Source organism: Micromys minutus (genome assembly GCF_963924665.1).
Source record: "Micromys minutus genome assembly, chromosome: 30".
NCBI lineage: Eukaryota > Metazoa > Chordata > Mammalia > Rodentia > Muridae > Micromys > Micromys minutus.
In genome coordinates this window covers 21,025,381-21,045,764 of record NC_137965.1, presented here as the reverse complement: position 1 = coordinate 21,045,764, position 20,384 = coordinate 21,025,381, and the positions used below count along the sequence as shown (strand labels likewise).

Below are 20,384 nucleotides of genomic sequence, written 5' to 3'. Positions count from 1 at the left end.
TGTCTGTGTGCTGTGACATGTGGCATGTGTATGCCTTGTGTGTATGTGTCTATATCTGTGTGTGTATGATATGCATGCACATATGTATGTTCATACCATGGTGAAAAAAGGCTAAGCATGTATAGGCTCCAGACAGAGGCTCTAGCCTGTGTACCTTCATGTATCCTCTAGTTTCTGCTGTAGATTTTCTCAGCTCCTCAGGACTGATTCCTGGCAATGAAATGGTCCTCAGGCTGGCCCATGATGACTGATTTACTTCCTGCAGTGTAAATGATGACTCCGAATCCATTGCTTCTTTCTCCAAATGTTCCCCCACCTGGCTCCAGGCCACTGGCTGTCAGACCACCTGTGCCAGAGGCTCTGATGATCCTCGTCTGTCTCTCCTCTGTCCTTCCTGTCATACCTACAGCAGAACTGGCCACTCCCTGGCTGTCTCTCAGAGTCTCAGGTGAACCATACCTGCCAGCTGTCCTCTGTGAACCATCACCTCCCTGAACCCTCTTTCCATCTCTGGGTTCCCCAACACGCTTTTGGCAATTCCTCTATTGAATCGAAGTGATAAGAGGTGAGAACTGTGTACTTCCCTCAGCAGCGCATATACTAAGAAAGAAGTTAGAAATATGCTCTGAGCCTTGAAGGAATTACTTTGACTTTAGGATTTTGTGTTGGTTTTGGTTTAGAAGCAGCTAAGCTGGTCATTTTCTCAATATATTTTAGGATCTTCTGTTTATGAAATTCTGTGGCTACAGGCTGCCTCTGCCCCCTCTCCTATCCTTCTTTTCCCCAGTATTATTTCAGTTCTCAGTTTCCCCCTCGGCCCTAAAGATATAGACTTATCCTCTGCTGACTTCTGAGTATTTCCAGAAAAGCAGGTTCGTCATCTAAACTTCTACTGTCTCAGCCTCACTAGCTGCTTGTATTAATACAGATCGAGAGTTTCAGCTGATATCAAACGATGCTTCCGAAGAGACTGTGTGAATGTGTGTGTGTGCATGTACATGTATGTTTGTGTATATGTGTGTGAGCATATGTGTGACCATGTGTGTGCTCTTTCGAGTATGTGCATACATGTGCATGTATACACACAAGTGTGTGGCCCTGGGACAGCAGGGACAGGATGTACCCCAGCATGCATTCAGCACTGCCCCCTTTTCGTGTAATTCTCATGTATATTTTTATTCAAATTTCCATATTTAAAATTGCAGTAAACTTAGAAAAACTATTTTATTAAGATATGGACAATGCTGTTCATCAGCAGTGTGGAGAGGGCAACCTGGAGAGATGGCTTGAGTTGTTTCTCCCTCGTTTCCTTCCAGAACTTTTAACAGCTGCAGTCCTGCTCCAACGTGAATTTGCAAACAAGAACCTGGAGTGAGTGTTACTACACACTATGTGAGGTAGCTCTATGTATCTGAGTAGCTCTCCAGTGACCCAGGTTGTTTCCAGATGGTTAGTGCTGTCTGCAAATAAAATATATCCTTCTTTCTGCTCTGAAAGCTTTGGGATTGACTTCTTGAAACCCAAATCATAGTAGAAAAAAGCAGGCTTCTCACCCAATCTAAGGGCTCTGGCTATTACTTAAAGGTTTGTTTCTTGATTGCTAGAGTAGTATGGTCCAGTACCCAGTGCCTCTCTATGTACTGGGATGCTGTGTACAGATCTGGTCTTCTCTAGAGTCCACATGCAGTGAGGAAACAGACTTCTACCTCATCATCTGTCATGTCACTTGTAGAGGGGGGTGACAGCTGCTTTAAAGTGAGTAGACCAGTGGGGGAGTATTGTCACAAGTATGAAATGGCCTTCCAGACAGCAATATTTAAACAGGCCCCCCACGGAGTCTAAAGAATGGGAACCGTACCTGTTAGAGCCAAATACCAAATGAAGTCTTACGTATTTATGAGGACACTCTTGACATAACAGATCCCATGAGAACATCTGGGGAAAGCCCACTCTGTCTGTTAGCTCTGCTCTCAAGGTCCCTGTAGTCTTCATCATTTCATTATCCCTCATGACTCCAATAGGAAAGCATCAAGGTTCTCCACAGAGGTGTGTTTCAATTTCTATTGTACACAAGGAAGTGATGGATGGTTTTCATTTGTTTTTGTTTTTGTTTTTGTTTTTAAAGGGCCCATCTTGCTGGGACGATGTCTTAATTCCAAACCGGATGAGTGGCGAGTGCCAGTCCCTAGACTGCCCTGGAACAAGAGCTGTAAGTGTCTCAATAAATTAATTATTTATGAAGTTAGACTATAACCTCCTTCTCTGTGCCTACTAGATTAGAATAGAGGCCAAGAGCATCAGCTGACTTTCTCCCATCTAGTCATTGATCCTATCAGAAGTGGAGTCACATCCAAAGGTGTTAACCATATTCACCCAAAACTCTCACTGTGTCCATAACTCCAGTCTCATTTCCCAAGGAGCAGCCACTCTGATGATAGAGAAAGGCAGCTGAGAGAATCTGGGAGAGGGAGAGCTGTCTTCCTCAAGGACCAGCCTGAAAACACACATACAAGTGACATCATAATGATGAGCAGGTTATATAAGGAAGATGGATAGATGAATAGGTAGATAGATAGATAGATAGAGATGGATGGATAGATGATAGATAGATAGATAGATAGATAGATAGATAGATAGATAGATAGATAGATAGATAGATATGGATAGATAGATGATAGATAGATAGACAGACAGACAGACAGACAGACAGACAGATAGATAGATAGATAGATAGATATGGATAGATAGATAGATAGATAGGTAGACATGGATGGATAGATAGAAGATAGATAGATAGATAGATAGATAGATAGATAGATAGATAGATAGATATGGATGGATAGATAGAAGATAGATAGATAGATAGATAGATAGATAGATAGATAGATAGATAGATAGATAGATAGATAGATATGGATGGATAGATAGAAGATAGATAGATGGATAGATAGATAGATAGATAGATAGATAGATAGATAGATAGATAGATATGGATAGATAGATAGACAGACAGACAGACAGACAGACAGACAGATAGATAGATAGATATGGATAGATAGACAGACAGACAGATAGATAGATAGATAGATAGATAGATAGATGAATAGATAAAGATGGATGGATAGATAGATAGATAGATAGACAGATAGAGATGGATGGATAGATAGATATGAATGGATAGAAAGACAGACAGACAGAAATGGACAGATACATATATGCATGTAATAACAACTAGTGGAAAAGTGGTCATTGATTTGAAGGAGAGTGGGGGACAGTATATGGGAGGTTTTGAAGGGAGGAAAGGGCAATAAAAATGTCATTATAATCTCAAAAAGCAAACAAAACCATTTTTCTTCTACTCTCAAACCAATGCAACCAATAGAGATTTCTATGACGTGAAAAAGTCTAGGAGGTGCAGGGAGATAGATGGAGTGATAAAGTGCTCGCAACAAAGGCAAGGAGACCTGGCTTCAATCTCAGGCTCCCGTGTGATAGGCCTACAGTGATATTCACAGACGATTAAGAAAAAGCCAACAAAGTTGCAGTTCTGAACTCAGAAAAGAGAAATGAGACTGGATGCCCATCTTGCTCCCAGCACCTGTAGCTCATGTTTGTACCCCACAGCCATCGAATATTCCTCTTAAAGGTCATCTCTTTTTCACCTGGCTGTTTTCTGACCTCGTGGTTAAGTTAGAAGACTTAACATGGCCGACAGGCTTAAAAGACGACTTCAGAGAGAAGCACCTTTTCTGTGTGAAGCCTGCGCTCATCAGCAGGGGACAATCACACCACTGAGAATGGCACTTCGGTCACAGAACCTGTCAGCTCCACACAGAGGAGAAGCTTCTCTCTAAAGACGGCTTTTCGATGAGGTTTATTGTTGTTGTTGCCTTATTTATCATTTGTGTACTTTGGCCTATTAATCTCAAAACAAATCCTCAGGCCAGTCCTGCCCCCCTCCATGCATTCTGGGAGCTGTACACACGGACGAGACACAAACACAAATGCCAGTGTTAGTTCACAAACCATCCCAGCCAACTGGCAGTTCATGTCTTTTCTAACGAGCAGAGTCTGTCAACGGAAACAGGTGCAGTGTTTGAGCCGCATCGTTAGACTGGCCTCCTCTTGCTCGTCTGCCAGGTGATGGCGAGGACACTGAGAGAAGGGAGCAGCAGGCAGACAAGCCTCCTTCATCACACAGGGGCTGAGGACCACACACAGACTCCATATGAATGCAAACCCCAAAGAAAGAAATCCTAAGAAAATAATAACCTACATGTCAATCACAGATGTCAAATCACAATGCATCCTTGTGAGTTTCTCAGTGGTGTGAAATTAAAGTGTATTCTTTTATAGAGATAATTCTTAAGTATAACTTATGCATGTGTATGAATATGTGTAATTATAGATATATATACATGTAGTTGTTATTATATACAAATGTGGTATGTACAGTATACACTGTGTGTATATACATTATATACATTGGATAAATAGAATAGATATACATATGTAAATATGATCAACAGGATGAAGGAATAATAAACAGGTAAATGGAAGGATGGCTGATATATAAACATATGCATAAACATGTTTATTTCTGTTGTATATCTTGGACTCCATATATTAAAACTCAAAATAGCAGAGTACTTAATCTATTCTTAGTTAGTATTTATACATGCACATATAGTCTAACTAGACCATATTCAACTAGACAGATTTATCCTTAGTTCTTGAGATAACAAACACGGGGAGCCAGCTCAGTTGGCATAAGCAGAAGGGTCTGACTTGATCTGCAGAATGTAAATCTTTAGAAAGCCCACAGAACTACCACACACTTGGAATGCCCGTGATAGCGAGGTAGAGAAGAGCTCAGAGGCTTTCTGGCCAGCTTGCAGCGTACTTGGTGAGATCCAGGTTAAGTGAGAAACCACCACGTCATGAAGCACAGCATCTGAGGAAGAACAGTGGAAGTTGTCCACATGCTCACACACAAGGAAAACAGCATATAAAAACACCGAGCTCACCCCAGCTTGCTTTAGATGGAGAGCACCCAGCAGCTGGTTCAGATGCATCGTGATGGCTGTTATTTGATGGAGAAGCATGGCGTTCATTCTGAAGCACACCTTACCCTTTCCTAAATAATTGTCTCACAGGGCACGTCTTTGAGAATAAAGGCGACATAATCAAATAGAAGTTTCTGCACCAGAGAAATTAATTCAACGTTGGATGTGGCAGAAGACTTCACATTTGCAATCCAAACTTTTCTTTATAGTTCACCTTCTTCAATAGCTTTGAGGCCTGAGATGGTGACCATACCATGGTGTCTGTCTGTTCTGTGTGTTAGAGAACATGTGTTTATCTCACTTGCACACACACAGACTGGGGAGAACCCAGAGGTCCTGGTGTCAAGCCTTTATGTGCATTCCAAGCCCCCTAAAGACATGAAGCCCTCGTATCATTTCCCTACCAAGACCCCTAGCCTCAGTGGTATGTCTGCATAAATGAGGCATTTCTCAGGCAGCTAGGAGGATGCCTTCTCTCCACTCATGGCGGTCAGCTGGATGTCCAGGTAAAGAAATGTACATTCCTTCAGGTTAAACAACAAATGACCAAGATCATTATTGATTACAGGTATCTATTTCACAACAATTAACAGAAAAGAGGCTATGAATTAAAAGAAAGCAAGGGGCATAGATTTGGAGAGAGGGAAGGGAACATGATTCAATTATAATCTCAAAAAATACAAGGAGGAATTAAAAAAAAAAAGATTTCTTGAATGATGTTAACTTCACTACTCAGTAACCAATACCATACATCAATTTTATATTTATATAAAGTAAGAGTGACTTGAAATTGTGTGAAAATTTACAGTTTTGTTTTGACCATGTGATTTTATAGGTAAATTATTTTAGATCACACATTTTTATCATATCAAAAAGTTGAGAAGCTCTAAAAATATTTATGAAATGTATTCACATGACATTTGATACTTACAACTATCCCCTAACAATAATCGATAACTGCTTAACTTGGTATGAGAACTAAAGAGTTTTTCCTCTCCACCACTGGGCTTAGTACTCCTAGTCAGTGTCTCTGATTTCATTCTTATGGGAAACACTGACACAAAATGCAAATTAAGTAAGAGTTCCTTAGCACTGAACAATTTTGATTTATAAGCCACTTGTATAATTTTTTTTCCAGAAATGTCTTTGTTATACTTTAGTTGGGTCACATTGGCATCCTCTAAGGAACTGGAGACTCATTATTTCTCTCAGAATTTATTAGAACCTTAAGCAACAAGACAGGGAATGTGCCAGCTGTCCGTTCTTACTTTCGCAGCATCTAATCAGAGTGGAAGATCAGGCATTTGTTTGCTCTGTTGAGGAAGGATGCAGGTTTCCCAGTGGTCCCTGAATTGGCCACAAATGGCTGTCTGAATTATTTGAGCAACACACGAGCCGTGGCCTCTCTATTCTTGTGTCGCTCACAGTATCTGCACTGTGAAGGGTCCCCACTGACACAAACGTACACTCACATATCAGCCTGAGTGTCTTCCTGGGACCCCAGCACTGTCAGAGGGCAGAAGGTCACCTAGATGTGGAGGCTGGGAAATGAAGTTGGTGTAGATGAGGAATAGACTCATACGCCCCCGTTCTGTTCTGCCCTGTGGTTCCACAGAAGACAAATGCTCGGTCTGCCCTTACCCTGTTCTTCCAGTCATATTTTCTCAATTCCAAATAAAATTGAATTGTGAAAGCTCTGAAGTCAAACCCAGATTATGATTGAATGGTGTCTGAGCCTGACAAAATGCTCACTGTTGTCTGACATGCTATTTGGGTGACGAACTAGAACCCTCTAAAGGCATTTTTCAAAAACCAATCAAGTATTCAGACCCAAGGACAGCTTATTTCTAAACCAAGTTTTGAGTACTTGATTTAAAAAAAAAAAGTTTCTTGTTCTTGTCTGCGTTGTTGAAAATTTTTATTACACTAGAACTAGATAAAATTTAGCAAAATAAAATGAACTTTATCTATCTGTTGGCATATGAAAATGTATTGATCTAAGAAATACTGTTGTAGTGCAGTTTTTATTCTCTGAGAATTTCAAATATATACGTGATAGATTTTGATCCTCTTTACCTCCCACTTCCCAGAAATGTAGTGTTTAAAGGTACAAGAGAAACAAGATCATTTTGTTGGGTTTTTTTTGTTTGTTTTGTTTTGTTTTATTTATTTTTTTTTAGAACATATGTTTTTGTGAGGGTCCAAGGCTTCAGTGTCACACAATTTAGCTTCTTTCTCTGTGACATAATCCATTTTCTTCTTTTTATTTTTTTAATTAATCATTTTATTTGTTCACACTTTAAATGATATCCCCCTTCTCTGGTATCCTTCCAAAAACCTCCCATCCCATCCCCCCATTCCCCCTCCTCTTTGCCTCTATGAGGATGTTCCTCGACCTACTCACCTACTCCAGCCTCACCACTCCAGCATCCCCCTACACTGGGGGATCAAACTTCCTCGGGACCAAGGGCCTCCCCTCCCACTGATGTCAGAGAAGACCATCCTCTGCTACATGTGTATCTGGAGCCATGGGTCACTCCATGTGTGCTCTTTGGTTGGTGGTTTTTTCCATCTGAGCTATTTTATAACATTGTGGCACAGTAAATCAACAAACATCTCTGTGGAATCACAAAGATTCTTTGAGTGAGAAGAGTTCATCTTTAGGAGATCAAGCAGCAGGACTGAATTCCTATAGCTGAGCTCCTCCTTGTGCAGGGTCAATTTGCCATTGCAGGGACAGTGCTCATTATGCCCCATCTAAGCAATGGAACGATCAATCCCACAGTGTTCAAGTATTTAAAACTCTTCCTTGCTCATTTGAAGGAGCACCTGGTCATGTGAATCCTAGGTTGTCTTTATTCTTGGTATCTTAGACAGGTATTTTACAACCTACTTTGGATACATTAGAAAAAAAATTGTACCATATTAGTATAGCAATTATTGACTTAGTTACAGTTTCTATTGCAATAAACCAACCATAACCAAACATGACCTGGGGACAAGAGAGTCTGTCATCTCATGCATCCAGATAATAGTGCATTAGTAATGGAAGTCAGGGTAGACACTAAGGCTAGAACTAAAGCAGAGGCTGTGAAGGAGTGTTCTTACAGGCTCACTTCTGCATGCTCAGTTAGTGTTCTTAAATACCTCAAGACCATCCTCCCAAGGATGACACCACCCACACTGAGCTGCACTCAAACATCAATCTAGAAAACGACCCAGACTTGTGTACAGCCCCTATTTTATGGAGGCATTTTCTAGATTAAGTTTCCTTCCTCTCAGATCATCCTATCTTGTGTCAAGTTGACATGAAACTAGCCAACACGATGTGGAAATGTGTGCATATTTTTTTAAAATCATCCATTAATCCCAGAAGCTTCAAAACTTCCCATCAAAGTTTCCAAAACTAAACATGTCACTGGGGGAATGTAATTACAGTTTGATCATATCTTAGACAAAAACCTCAGACAACAAAAAATTTTTAAAAAGGGAATTTATCATGATGAATCAGTGAAAGGTGTGCCTCTGAATCAGTGAGGTTTAGTTCCAGAAAAGTATGTTAATGGACCAGGAGAGATGGCAGAAAAATGATAAAGCTTTCAAAATCATTGTAATTGAAATTCTAAGACCTGAAGACAAGCCAAACACACGCCACTGTAATCAGCACTGAATCCCTCAGATGGAATGGCAGATTAGACCCACAGGAAAATATTAGGGATTAGGAAATGGGAGATCGCTCAGAGAATGCCCCAACACAGATACACAGGAGGCTAATGCAGTGAAAGAAGAGAAGGATGTTAGAGGAATGGGGCAGGAGAGAGGCCTTCTGCAGGGCTGGGTGATCCTCCATGCAGGTGATTGATGTCTGAAGGAGGCTCATATTTCATCGAACCTTGATGGTAGTCATTAAGGAATCCCCCTCCCCACCCCCTGGCTCTCTTACTTGAATCAAACTAGCTCTCAGAAAGTTATCAGGGGAGATATATCTAAATTTACTTTTAAAGATAGATACTGATGTTTTTAAAATTAAGAAAAGTTTTCTAAACTGAAGATTTCAAATGGAAAATGTGATTATATGACCAGTCTGAATAGATTCCATGTGTTTGTGACCCGAATGTAAGCAACATATTGACTTCTAATGGTTCTTGAAGTTCTTCACAGCCTTTGAGCTCCCTGGATTGGGTAATGACCATTTTCCCTGTCCCTTATAGTTTGGGGGGGGGGGGAAGAGACTCCACGGTGATTAAAATAAAAGGTTAAAACAAAAAAAATGTAAATTGTAAACTCTCTGTCTTTCCATGTAAAGAAACACGGTGACTGCCCATCACATGTTTGATTGCTTCAGCTACCACACCCCTTCCAGCAGCCCAGACTCTGGTCACGGAGGAGCTTCTTTACTGATAACCAGGCAGACAAGACCGAGTGGACAGGACTAAATGTCTCCTCTGTGCCAGGCAGAGGATACAAATGAGAGCTTCACATACTGCTGTCCCAGCTGAGAGAAATCTGCGGAACCCCAGATGGACAGAAGTATGGTCATTAGGCAGACCTATATGTCAGTGAGGCTGAGTGTGAGGGACTTCTCTTAGTGGAGAGAGCATAGATCAGCACAGCAGGGTAGCCTAAGTGTCAGGGAGGCACAGATTAGTACTTCTGGAATTCCAAGAAATCTCTTAACAGGCCATCCATACACTTCCTAGGGGAAGCAGAACTGGGGAAGGAATAAGGCATTTCTACTGGGATGTTGGGCCAGGATAGAATGCGCATCAGGTTCAAGGGCTGAGCCTAATACAGGGACGGAAAGGTCAGGGTCATTCCATGCAGGGATTTTAATCGGCTGCTGCTGTCTGGAAAACAAATACTCTGTTCTGCTGCAACGCTGCACAGTGCTGATGACCTGGGGTTTATCAAGAAGATGAAAGGAGGCTCGGGATGTTCAGAGAATGAGACATAGGGTACCTGCTGAATGTACCCTGGGTGGGTGAGAACTCAGCCCACAGTGTGTTATGCTGATCCTGCAGAACTGGCCAGTTAGAGATGCTAGGGGGAGTTCTGGTCAGTAGGTAGGGGTCTGGCTAAAGCTGCAGGGTGCACACAGCAGCCCTGGGTGTGGCTGGGAAATGTGCAGAGTACAATTCTTCCTTGTGTGTCTCTGTGTCCCCTGCTGTTTAGTTTGGGGGGCTTTTCTCTAGTGGAGCTTTATGTCACCGAATCTCGGTTGAAGGCTCGCTAACTTGAAAGGCAGAGCAAGCAGGCTGAAATAGTGTCAGCGTGAGAAATGGTGAGGAAAAGAAAAAGAAAAATTGAAGACACTAAAAATGAATTCTTGTTTGTTTGTTTTTTGTTTTATGTTTCCTCCCACCTCAAAGCCCTGGAGTACCGTGACTCAAGGGAAATGAGCACTGGGGTCCGCCATCCTTAAGGCCAGAAGCATAACAAACGAATGAGAGTTGGGTCTAGAACTGATTATAAGTACCACACTTTTCTCGTATTGATTGGGCCATTAAAAGCAGCCATATGGTTGTTTTCTGCATTAACCGTTCACGCTACTCCAGTATGCTTCTCAGCAGGAGTCTGTTTAGCAGCTGATTGAAAATCTATCTTTATCTACAACTCTCAGTTATCTGCAGTGGCCAGAAGTGGCTCTCCCAGAGAGAAAGACTCCCCTCAGCCTTCCCCCTGCAACTGGCTTTTGTATCTCTCAGTGGAGAGCACATGGCCCTTTCCTCTTGTCTCCAGAGGCCATCGGGAGCCTGGAGACAATCGGAGTGTTTCCCTGGGGTAGTGGTGAGGTGTGTGTATCAGTCCTCTGACTAACTGCTAAAAACTCAGCTGGAGCGGCTGGTGGAGCACCTTCTCCGCTGTGTTCTGGCCCTCCGAGCCCTGTTTATTTCCGGTTCTCCACTTTGGCAACAGAGATTATATAGTCTTTTTGGAAGTTCATTGAACAGTTGTGAAGCGCCAGATTCCTATCAATCTTTGGGATTTTTTTGGAGATTGTCAATCTGTCTTTATCTGAAGTTTTCCCCACCTTACTAAGAAGTATATGTGTTTCCCTAGATCCAAACACTGTCATTTTCCTAAGATTATCTCGTTTTCTCCTCTCTTGCCTATCACCTTATAAAAGTGAAATATGTGTTATTCTACTGTTTCATAAAAACTTACACAGAAGCTCATGAAAATTCCAAAAGTCATTAAGTGACTTTATATTGTATAATTAAGGCTCATATCACTTAGTACAGTGACCCTCTATACAAACTTTTTCTGGGATCCAATATCTTGTTTACAATGATTATAAGTTAATACATGGCAAGTATTTTAATTTGGACATTTTCTTGGTAAAACAATGGAAATGTTTTAAATGGCCTCCCTCCTAAGAAGAGCTATAGTTCAGCCATGCACTTTGGGAATGGAATAGTTCATTTGCATAAAAGCAGAGAGGAATGCCTCATGAGGTTAACTATGTGTAAACGATTATGCAAAGGACACCCACCCTAAGAATGGGCCTTAATAGCTCTCTGCACTGGAGGTGAGAGTCTTAGCTTCCTGTTGGGGCTGTAGAGCTGGCTACTCAACCATACTTTGGGATCCAAGTGATCACTGTGGCCCAAGAGAGCAGGGAACAGAAGGCTTAGCCAGACCAAAAGCTCAACTCAAATACTATGAAATCACAATGAATACAGGTCAGAACTTATAGCTACCATAAGTTTCCAGACACTGGCAGCATGACATCACACCGAGAGCTGATTTGTCTGAACTTGCCATATATTCTTCCCAACTTTGGCCACTAGAGTACTTCATCAAAATCCTGTCACAGTTGTCACAGGAGCCCCTCAAAAGACACCACTGAATGAAACTGAAAGCAATAACAGAAACCCTTCAGGATGGGAAAGCTTGGGTTAGGCAAATGGTGAGAGACACACAGGCAGTGGAGGTAGGAATGATGTGATGTTAAAGGGCCGAGGGGATGGTGCTTTCTCTCCCTGACAAATGCTCCTTCCTGGTTAAAGATGAGTAAAGGACAGTGGTCAATGCTGGTCAGACTCACTAGGAGCCTGAGCAAATATCCATGGGCTCAGGGGTTACAAAGCAGTTCAGCCTCTGGAGAGACAAGTGCATGTGACAGCCGATGCAACAGAGGCCTCATTTATGGAAAGCGACCGATTTCTGACCCTGCAATCTGGGGCTTAGTTCCACAGTGGCCATTTCCTTGTTCTCTCCCTCTCCTTCCCTCTCTTTTCTCCTACTCTTGCTCCCTTGCCCCTTCGTCACTACATCTCTCCAACAGCTCCCAACTTAATTAACTATCACCAGAATTAACCAAGTCACCCATCATGACACACTGTTTTTTTTTTTTTTTTTTTTTTTTTTTTTTTTTTTTTTTTTTTAATTTGCTTGAAGGATGTATAAACATGAGTGACACCGAAGAGACATGGGTTGTATGTATAAATTTGTGTGCATGTGTGTGTGTGTGTGTGTGTGTGTGTGTGTGTAACAATAATAATTAAGAAGCCATAAATTTGAGAGGGAGTAGGAGAGGAAGAGAGTGGGAAAATATTGTAAATAGAGTACCCATATATGAAATTCTCAAAAACAAGATTGGATTTTTAAAAGAGGCTTTCCTGGAGAGGCTTTCCTGGAGAGATAACCCCATGGGAGAGATGACTAAGGGGCCCCATGCCTCAGCCCTGCAGTTAGAATTCTTCCAGGAACAGCTGCCATTTGTGTACACAAATAAGGTTTCAGCAATTCCAATACCTATTTTTTTGAGCCTCCTTGGCTGTTTCTAAGTAGAGCAAAGATAAGCAGTTCCCACCAACCCCTACCGAAATTGCAAATTTGCTGTTAAATGATTTTTTTAAGGGCCGAGGACAATAACAAGCTCACAAAATCACCCTAGGTGCCCATCAGCAGATGAACAGATATAGGAAATATGGTAGAGATATACACTATGGAGTTTTAGTCGGCCATAAAAGAGAATGAAATTATGTTGTTTGCAAGGAAATGGATGGAACTGGAGGTCTATTAAACAAAATAAACCAGACATAAGAAGACAGATACCACAACTTCTTTCATTTGTGGATCTTGGGTTATATAGAGACACACAGCACATGTTTTTGTAGAATATATGTGAAGTATAAACAAGTGGAAGGAAGACAGAGGATGAAGAGGAGGAAGGAGGAGGAGGGAGGAGGAAGGAGGAGGAGGAGGGAGGAGGAAGAGGAAGGAGGAGGAGGAGGGAGGAGGAAGAGGAAGGAGGAGGAGGGAGAAGAAAGAGGAAGGAGGAGGAGGAGGGAGGGGGAGGGAGGAGGAGGATGGTGAGTGAGTATGATCTAATATGTGATACATGTAAACATCTTTGCCTTTATAGAACCTGGTTCTCTGCACAGGGAGAACACAATAAAAAGATCACAAAAAACAGCATCTGGAGTGTTTTCTACACACCAGCAGATGACTGTGGAGCCCCCATAGTGCTCTGTGTGCTGCCCAATTATAAGGAGGATTATGCACGCTCTGACAAACAATTCTGTGGGCTTGTCTGTCTGTCTATCTGATGGCTTCCGTTGACAGTTTTATAGACGGTGGGACAAATTAGAAAGGAGTGATTTGATTTGGTGGTCAGGGGTGTCACCATAGGTCTGTGTAGAGTTGGAGTGGCTTTGGAGGATAAGATAGTCCTACCCCAAGTGGACCTTTACTGAGATGGTGTCAGACAGACACACTAAGCACTTTGAGTCAAGTCCCCAGAGGCCAGATACAGACACACCTGGCTAGTTACCTTCATGTACCTGTCAACTCTATCCACATCATGTCTACTGAGGCTATGCCTGGGTTTTGTAGAGTAATTGTCAAGTCACTTGTCAGTGACACAGTCATTCAGAACTCTATGGAATGCCTTGTTTCAGAGCAGTCACCGTTGTAGAATAAGAAAAGTTTACCAAGAATCGTCCATGCAAGAGCTTGCTCGAGCAGCCAGAGGAACTTGATCTTCCAAGGATAATCATTTTCTGAGGTCAGACTTGGCATTGTCATCCACAATTGTGTTGAGACACATTTATACTTTCCAAGGTATACCTATGGCCCAGGTCCTGCAGGGCAGACATACCTGCTTACAAGACTCCTGCTATGATACTCAGAGACAGGTAACAGACATTATCAATGTCCCTTTAAGAACGTGTGTGTGTGTGTGTGTGTGTGTGTGTGTGTGTGTGTGTGTGTGTACTAGTGTACACACTGTGTTTCTGCAGTAGCCATGGAGGTCAGACTAAGGATTTGTGGATTGTTGTGAACACCTGATGTGAGTGGTGAGGACAGAACATGGGTCCTCTGAAGTGCTCCCAACTGCTGAGCCCCCCCCCCACTCCAGCCCCAATACCATATACTTTTAAATGTCACACTCAGAGTATAATTTAGTCATTATACTCCATCGTTACTGCACTATTTTATTTTCACAATAAATGTACACCAGTGCTCGGAACCCTCCTAATGCTGTGACTGTTTAATTCAGTTCCTCATGCTCTGGTGACTCCCTGCCATAAAATTATTTTTGTTGCTATTCCACAACTAACTTTGATACTGTTACTAATTATAATGTAAATACTTGACCCCCCCCCATGGTCTTAGGAAACCTCTGTGAAAGGGTCACTCAATCCCCAAAGTGATCAGAACTGCTGATCTATATATTTTCAGTGGTGGCCTCTGCTTGTATATATGTAAGGGATGTATAGTTGCTAAGCATGGAGGCTGATCTGCATGCATTACACTGCTTAAGCAGTATATAGGTAATCTCCATGTCTGTTCCTGTAAACTTACCTGGTCAGTCTCACACATACCCTGGAGTAGAATGCCTCTCATAGACACTGTGTTTCATGCATCAGTTGCTTTAGTCCCAAAGGGACCCTGGCAAAGCTGTCCAAGGTTTCAGCACCCCATGAAATGGTTACTGTGTTGAGGTCGTAGCCCTCCAAGGTGCTTTCATCCTTATTCTGGGTCTGTAACTGAAATGAAGAATGGACTTTTGTGTTGTTATCCCTCTCTAGTTAACATGGGAGTTTTTCTTGATTGTTTTAATGGTTCTTTTTATATAAATATATGATAAAATTATAAATAATATTAATATAATAAAATATAAAGTATATTATATATAATTTTATATTATAGATAAGCATTTCTTTTTGTTGTTTGTTTTATTGCTCTTATTCTATGAGCAAGGACTTTATTTGTGTATGGTTTGTTTCAACAAGTTTTATATACAGTGTGTGTGTGTGTGTGTGTGTGTGTGTGACATATATGTAGCATCTGTAGAGACCAAAAGAAGACTTCAGAGCCTGAGGGAATGAAATAAAGAAGATTTGTGAGCCACCATGTGGATGCTAAGAATCAAACCCAAAATCATCTGTAAGAATAGCAGGCACTCCTAGACAATCATCTTACTAGCCTGAATTCTAATCTTCCTGCGTCTTGCTCCTAAGTTTTAAGATCACAGGCACACTACCACACACATCTGCCTTAAACTCTGTGTGTGTGTGTGTGTGTGTGCATCTATCTGTCTGTCTGTTTCTTTGTGTGTATATTTGAGTTGCATATATGTGAGTTCATAGCACATACTTCCCAGGTTATACATGAAGAGGTCAGAGGATAATTGAGAGCTGATCTTCACTTTGTATCTCGTTTGAGGCAGGGTCTCCCTTGTTTTATCACTGCACTGTATATTCTAAGCTGGCTGGTCCACAAGCTCCCATGAATGCTCTTGCTTCGCCCTCCAACCTCCTCTAAATTGCCTTTACACAGGTGCCAGAAATCCAAATCCAGGTTATCAGGATGATGAGCAGGGAGAGTATTTACTCATGGCCCTAAATAAACATATCTGATTGTTAGCCATGGTGTGTCATAGAGACTAACATATTTTTCTTCGACAAGACTTTGTGAGGTATATTATAGCTAGCTGAGCCCTGAATCCTGACATAATTAGAGCAGTTGTCTTGATAGGGCTTTGACTTTCAAGCCAGTCCTTCCCACTAGGATTTGCTTCTCACTCAAGGTCACCAAAGATCTTGACCAAAATCTTCTTTGGTTATTTATAGCTTAACTTTTTTGAACACCTAAATATTTGATCCAGACTGATTTTATTTTAATGTGAAGGGGTTGATATGAATTAGATTTTATTACTTTCTCTACACAAAGTTCACCAACGTTTTTCTCCCCCTCTATTGTCTGTTGAATAAAACATATTTTCCCAGACTAGAAATAAATCCCTTGTTTAAAGCATATTAACTTTCTGTCCTTACTTCTAGAGTCCGTTGTGTTCTGCTTGCCTGTTTCTACATCCAGACCACATGGTCTTGATGATTCTCAGCCCAGAACGCACACTGACATATTCGTGTCTGCTGCAGTAAGTCATCCAAACCGCCCTTGCTTCCCCTCTGCTCTTCACACACGTTGGTCTTCCCACATTCTGCCAGAGTGGCTCATGAATTTTAAGAATGAATTAGACGAACTTGCTTTGCTACAGTTTAGTGTGCTATCATAGGGAAGTGTAATTAAGACAGAATGCAGTTTAATCTCAAATTATACACTGGTTAAGTGTATCTCATTTTTTAAGATGTTGGCTGTATTTAGAAAAACTCGGTCCCCCCAAAATTACTTTTTGTTACTATATTATGTACACAGTCAGCACCCATGTTCCAGTGTTAGCTGCTATTCTGAATTGACTAGATCTAATGTCCCTTACTGGGCTGTATTTTTCCTTAAATGACAAGATAGACTCTCCAGTACAAACTGAGAGAACTATTCTCTCAATGACAAATGTGAAGGTAGTTCAATTTGAGTAAAATATGTTGTATCTGCTATGTGAAAACAGTCTTTAAGGTTATTTTATTTGAATTATCTCCTTCACAGGAAAATTAAATATTAACAAAATTGGTTCTTCAAGACTAGCATTAATACTTTGTCTAGGCCCAATACTTCCTTCTGTCCATCTCCCAAGAAGTACCCTGTAATTCTTTTAAGTAACCAGACCTTTGAACAAGTCATATAGTCAGAATGGATGGAGATTAATAATTCATAACTGTGCTTTTTATCATTCTATGACTTTTTGGATAGATTTTCTGGAAAAAAAAAAGGTATTTTCAAGGTCGGCTTCCCAATTGGGAAACCTCATACCCATGTCCTTGCTGTCAATAACGAAGGTACAGTCAGCTGTGAAGCTGTCTGCAGGGGAATGTAGAAGGGTTCACAATGGAAGAGGGACTAGAATGCTCATGTATGAGATTGTCAAAATAAAGCCCATTATTTTACTCACTGAAAATATGATAATAAAATTCTAAAACATCATTCGAGCAAGGACAAACCCAAATATTCCCTATTTTCCAAATGCTACTAGATGTGTATCCTTAAGGACAATCTCACTGTCTTAACTTTAAGTGGAGAATGATGACAGTGTGTGTAAGGGCTGTTTGGAACAGTGTGAAGGGAAGAATGGAAAGCATCAGAGCACTGGATGCTCTGTGGGAAGTCCTCCACAGAGCACTCAGCCCCACGCTGCTGCCACTGCTCGGAACTCTCAGAAGGTGAAGCCTCACAGAAGAGGAGGATCATTGTGGGCAATGGTCTCGAGGTTTTCTATCCTCACCCTACTTCTGTGCTCTCTGCTTTCTGACTGAAGATACAGTGTGACCAGCCTCTCATGGTGGATCATCTGCAGTTATCAAACTGCATCAAAATGCTCCTCTACCATTCTACCTTTGTGCTATATCTAGGTATTTGGTCACATCAATAAGATTGACAGATAATAGCATGTCTCTGGCACATACAAAGCATTGCCTAAATTTGGTTTTTAATATTAAACACTCTAAAACCATTTCAAAAGAATCTATATCATTTAGCTTTAAACTGTTTATTCCTGTTTTTAGCCTTTATAGTATATGTCCCATAAGCTCTAGTCAATTTGCTCAGAACCCATCACACTGAGGGCATTTCCTTGTGGCATCTATAGTGTTTTTGTAGCACTTGATCACATTCTAAAGAATGACCAATTTCTACAGGCCTTATTGGTCCACACATTCAGCAAATATACTATGTGCAGACACAATTCTAGGTTATGACAAAAAGAAGTTAAGACTATAGAAGAAATGTTGCGGTAAATATTTTAAAAGGTGGCATGTCCAGTTCCCATGCCCCCTGTTTCACACAGACCCGGGCTCCCTCTGACCTAGGCGGTCTTTGAGATGGTTAAGCTTGGCACGCCGCTTTTCATCACAATTCCCTTGGAGGGTTTCCACTGCTCCAGTTCCGCACAGCCCAGTTCCCCAGAAGGCTTGGTGCGCCCCGCCACTGCACTTTCTTTTGAACTCAATTAAGTCACCACAAAAATAAATAAATAAATAAATAAACACACCACACAATAACCTCCGATCCAATTGATAAGGTATAATTTTCCCATCTAGACATCACAAAATCCTGAATACGCCCATCCCTTTAAAACATTAATAACAACCTGTATCTATGCATAGAGAATTGTAACATCTGCCGCCATGTTGCTCCCAGTTGTTTCTACCCGCTCCAGCTCCTTCTTCTTTCTAAAACTTTGTTCCTGCCCATACTTCCTTCTCGTCCAGTGACAGGCCTTGTTTTATTTTGTACCTGCCTTTTGCATAAAGATGTTATCTACAAAGAAATTGTGGGAGCATAGGGACAGTCAACAATTAAATGGAAGGAGAGCTTACTTCCAGTAGATAATTAACACATTTTCCTGAAAGGCTGCAAAATGTGTTTCTGATAAGCCCAGAACAGGAAAGGCTTTCTAGAGCAAAGCCCAATTAAAAAAATTTTTTAACTACTGAAGAACCCCTGGAGATGAGCAGACCTCAGAAACTTGGCTTCCCACTTTGCCTTAAAGAGGCAAAATAATATTGTGAGGCCAGGTGGTCTTTGGGATTCTTTCTTACTTCATATATCGAATACAAGGCAATTTGGTTGGTACATATAATAGCAGCATTATTAGAGATGAAAGCAGGTATGCACACTGATGATAAGGAATGAACATTCACTGAAGTATATCATGTGTTGTATTCCTTATAACTTGTCTGTAGCAGATGCTTTTAAGGAAATAAGTATCTGTCCAACCATTTAGATGCATCCTAAATACCAGCATAGTAGTTTTCTGGGGAACTCTCTAAAAGATGGTATAATGTACCTTCAAATACCTACCTTTCTTTGTCTACGATGCTTCTGCTATATTCTTTTCCTAGCCAGCATCTTCCTGTCTACTAATCACAGTCACCGCATTCGAAAGTGGTACCCCCTCCTGGCCCTGCTAGTGGCTGTTCATTGTGAAGCTCTAATGTCTGCCTCAAGCCTATAGCATTGCCCCAAGATGATGCTGCAGAGATGCCAGTCTCCTTGGTAACTGGGTACCACCTCCCCTCTTCAGTTCACTGCCTGGTATCTTACCCAAGGGCCTAGAGTCCATGCATTAGTAATGCACATTCACGTCATCCCACAGAGCATCTTCTGAAGCCCTTCTTTCCTAGAGGAAGTCTTCTATGGCCAGAAATGTCCAGGCATATCTCCACAGGAGCACACAGCATCTGGGCCCCAGAGCTTTCTGCTTCAAAGAGAGCTAATCTGCAAAGCTGCACCCCACAGCTCCTGCCTCTGCAGGGCCCCAAACCTCTCAGCTTCAGAGCAGACGCTTGGCTTTCATTTGCTGTTAACTAAAATGTCCATTTTGGTAGCTTGACCCAAAACACTGGCATGCTTTTTTTTTCCCCCAAAGGAGGATTTGACGAAACTACCGTGTAGAGATACAGAACTGATTACAATTTTAAAAGTAGCAATTGTTACTTCTTGCTCCTACATATCAGGTTAAAACAACAGTGCATTGTAGAGCCAAGCTTTAGATAATACACATTAATAAACAATCAAAATTGTATACCACAGGGCTCTGCTGGAAGGGCACAATGGGATTCTTGAGACTTCTCCTGGGAAGCTTAATGACATAAGCATTCCATGCTTCTAAACACTTCACTATTCAGAGTGTGAGTCAAAGGGATTGCACAGAGTTCATTTATTATGTGATTTTGGGGGGGGGCACTCCCAGACCACACTGCGGCATCATTTCCCCCTCTTTCATCTTACTCCGCTGCTCTCTTACCTCACTGTACAATCTAGATAAAAATCCTTCTTAAAATTTTTGCACTTACAACCTTTCTGGCCAGGAAATTTTCATACAATTCCATTCTTACTGACATGAAACCAGTGTGACAGACAAGCATTTACTGATAATACACCATTTTTAAAAATCTGATTTTACAACCA

General features: G+C 41.4%; 1 protein-coding gene across 2 annotated transcripts in view; it reads left to right on the top strand.

Annotated features, from left to right (window-relative positions):
• PRKN (parkin RBR E3 ubiquitin protein ligase) overlaps positions 1-20,384 on the top strand; it is a 1,122,166-nt gene that overhangs the window by 526,832 nt on the left and 574,950 nt on the right. For both annotated transcript variants that reach the window (XM_080941626.1, XM_080941625.1), the window contains exon 5: positions 2,126-2,209. In XM_080941626.1, the coding sequence (XP_080797752.1) occupies positions 2,126-2,209 (84 nt within the window). The remainder of the gene's footprint in view (positions 1-2,125; positions 2,210-20,384) is intronic.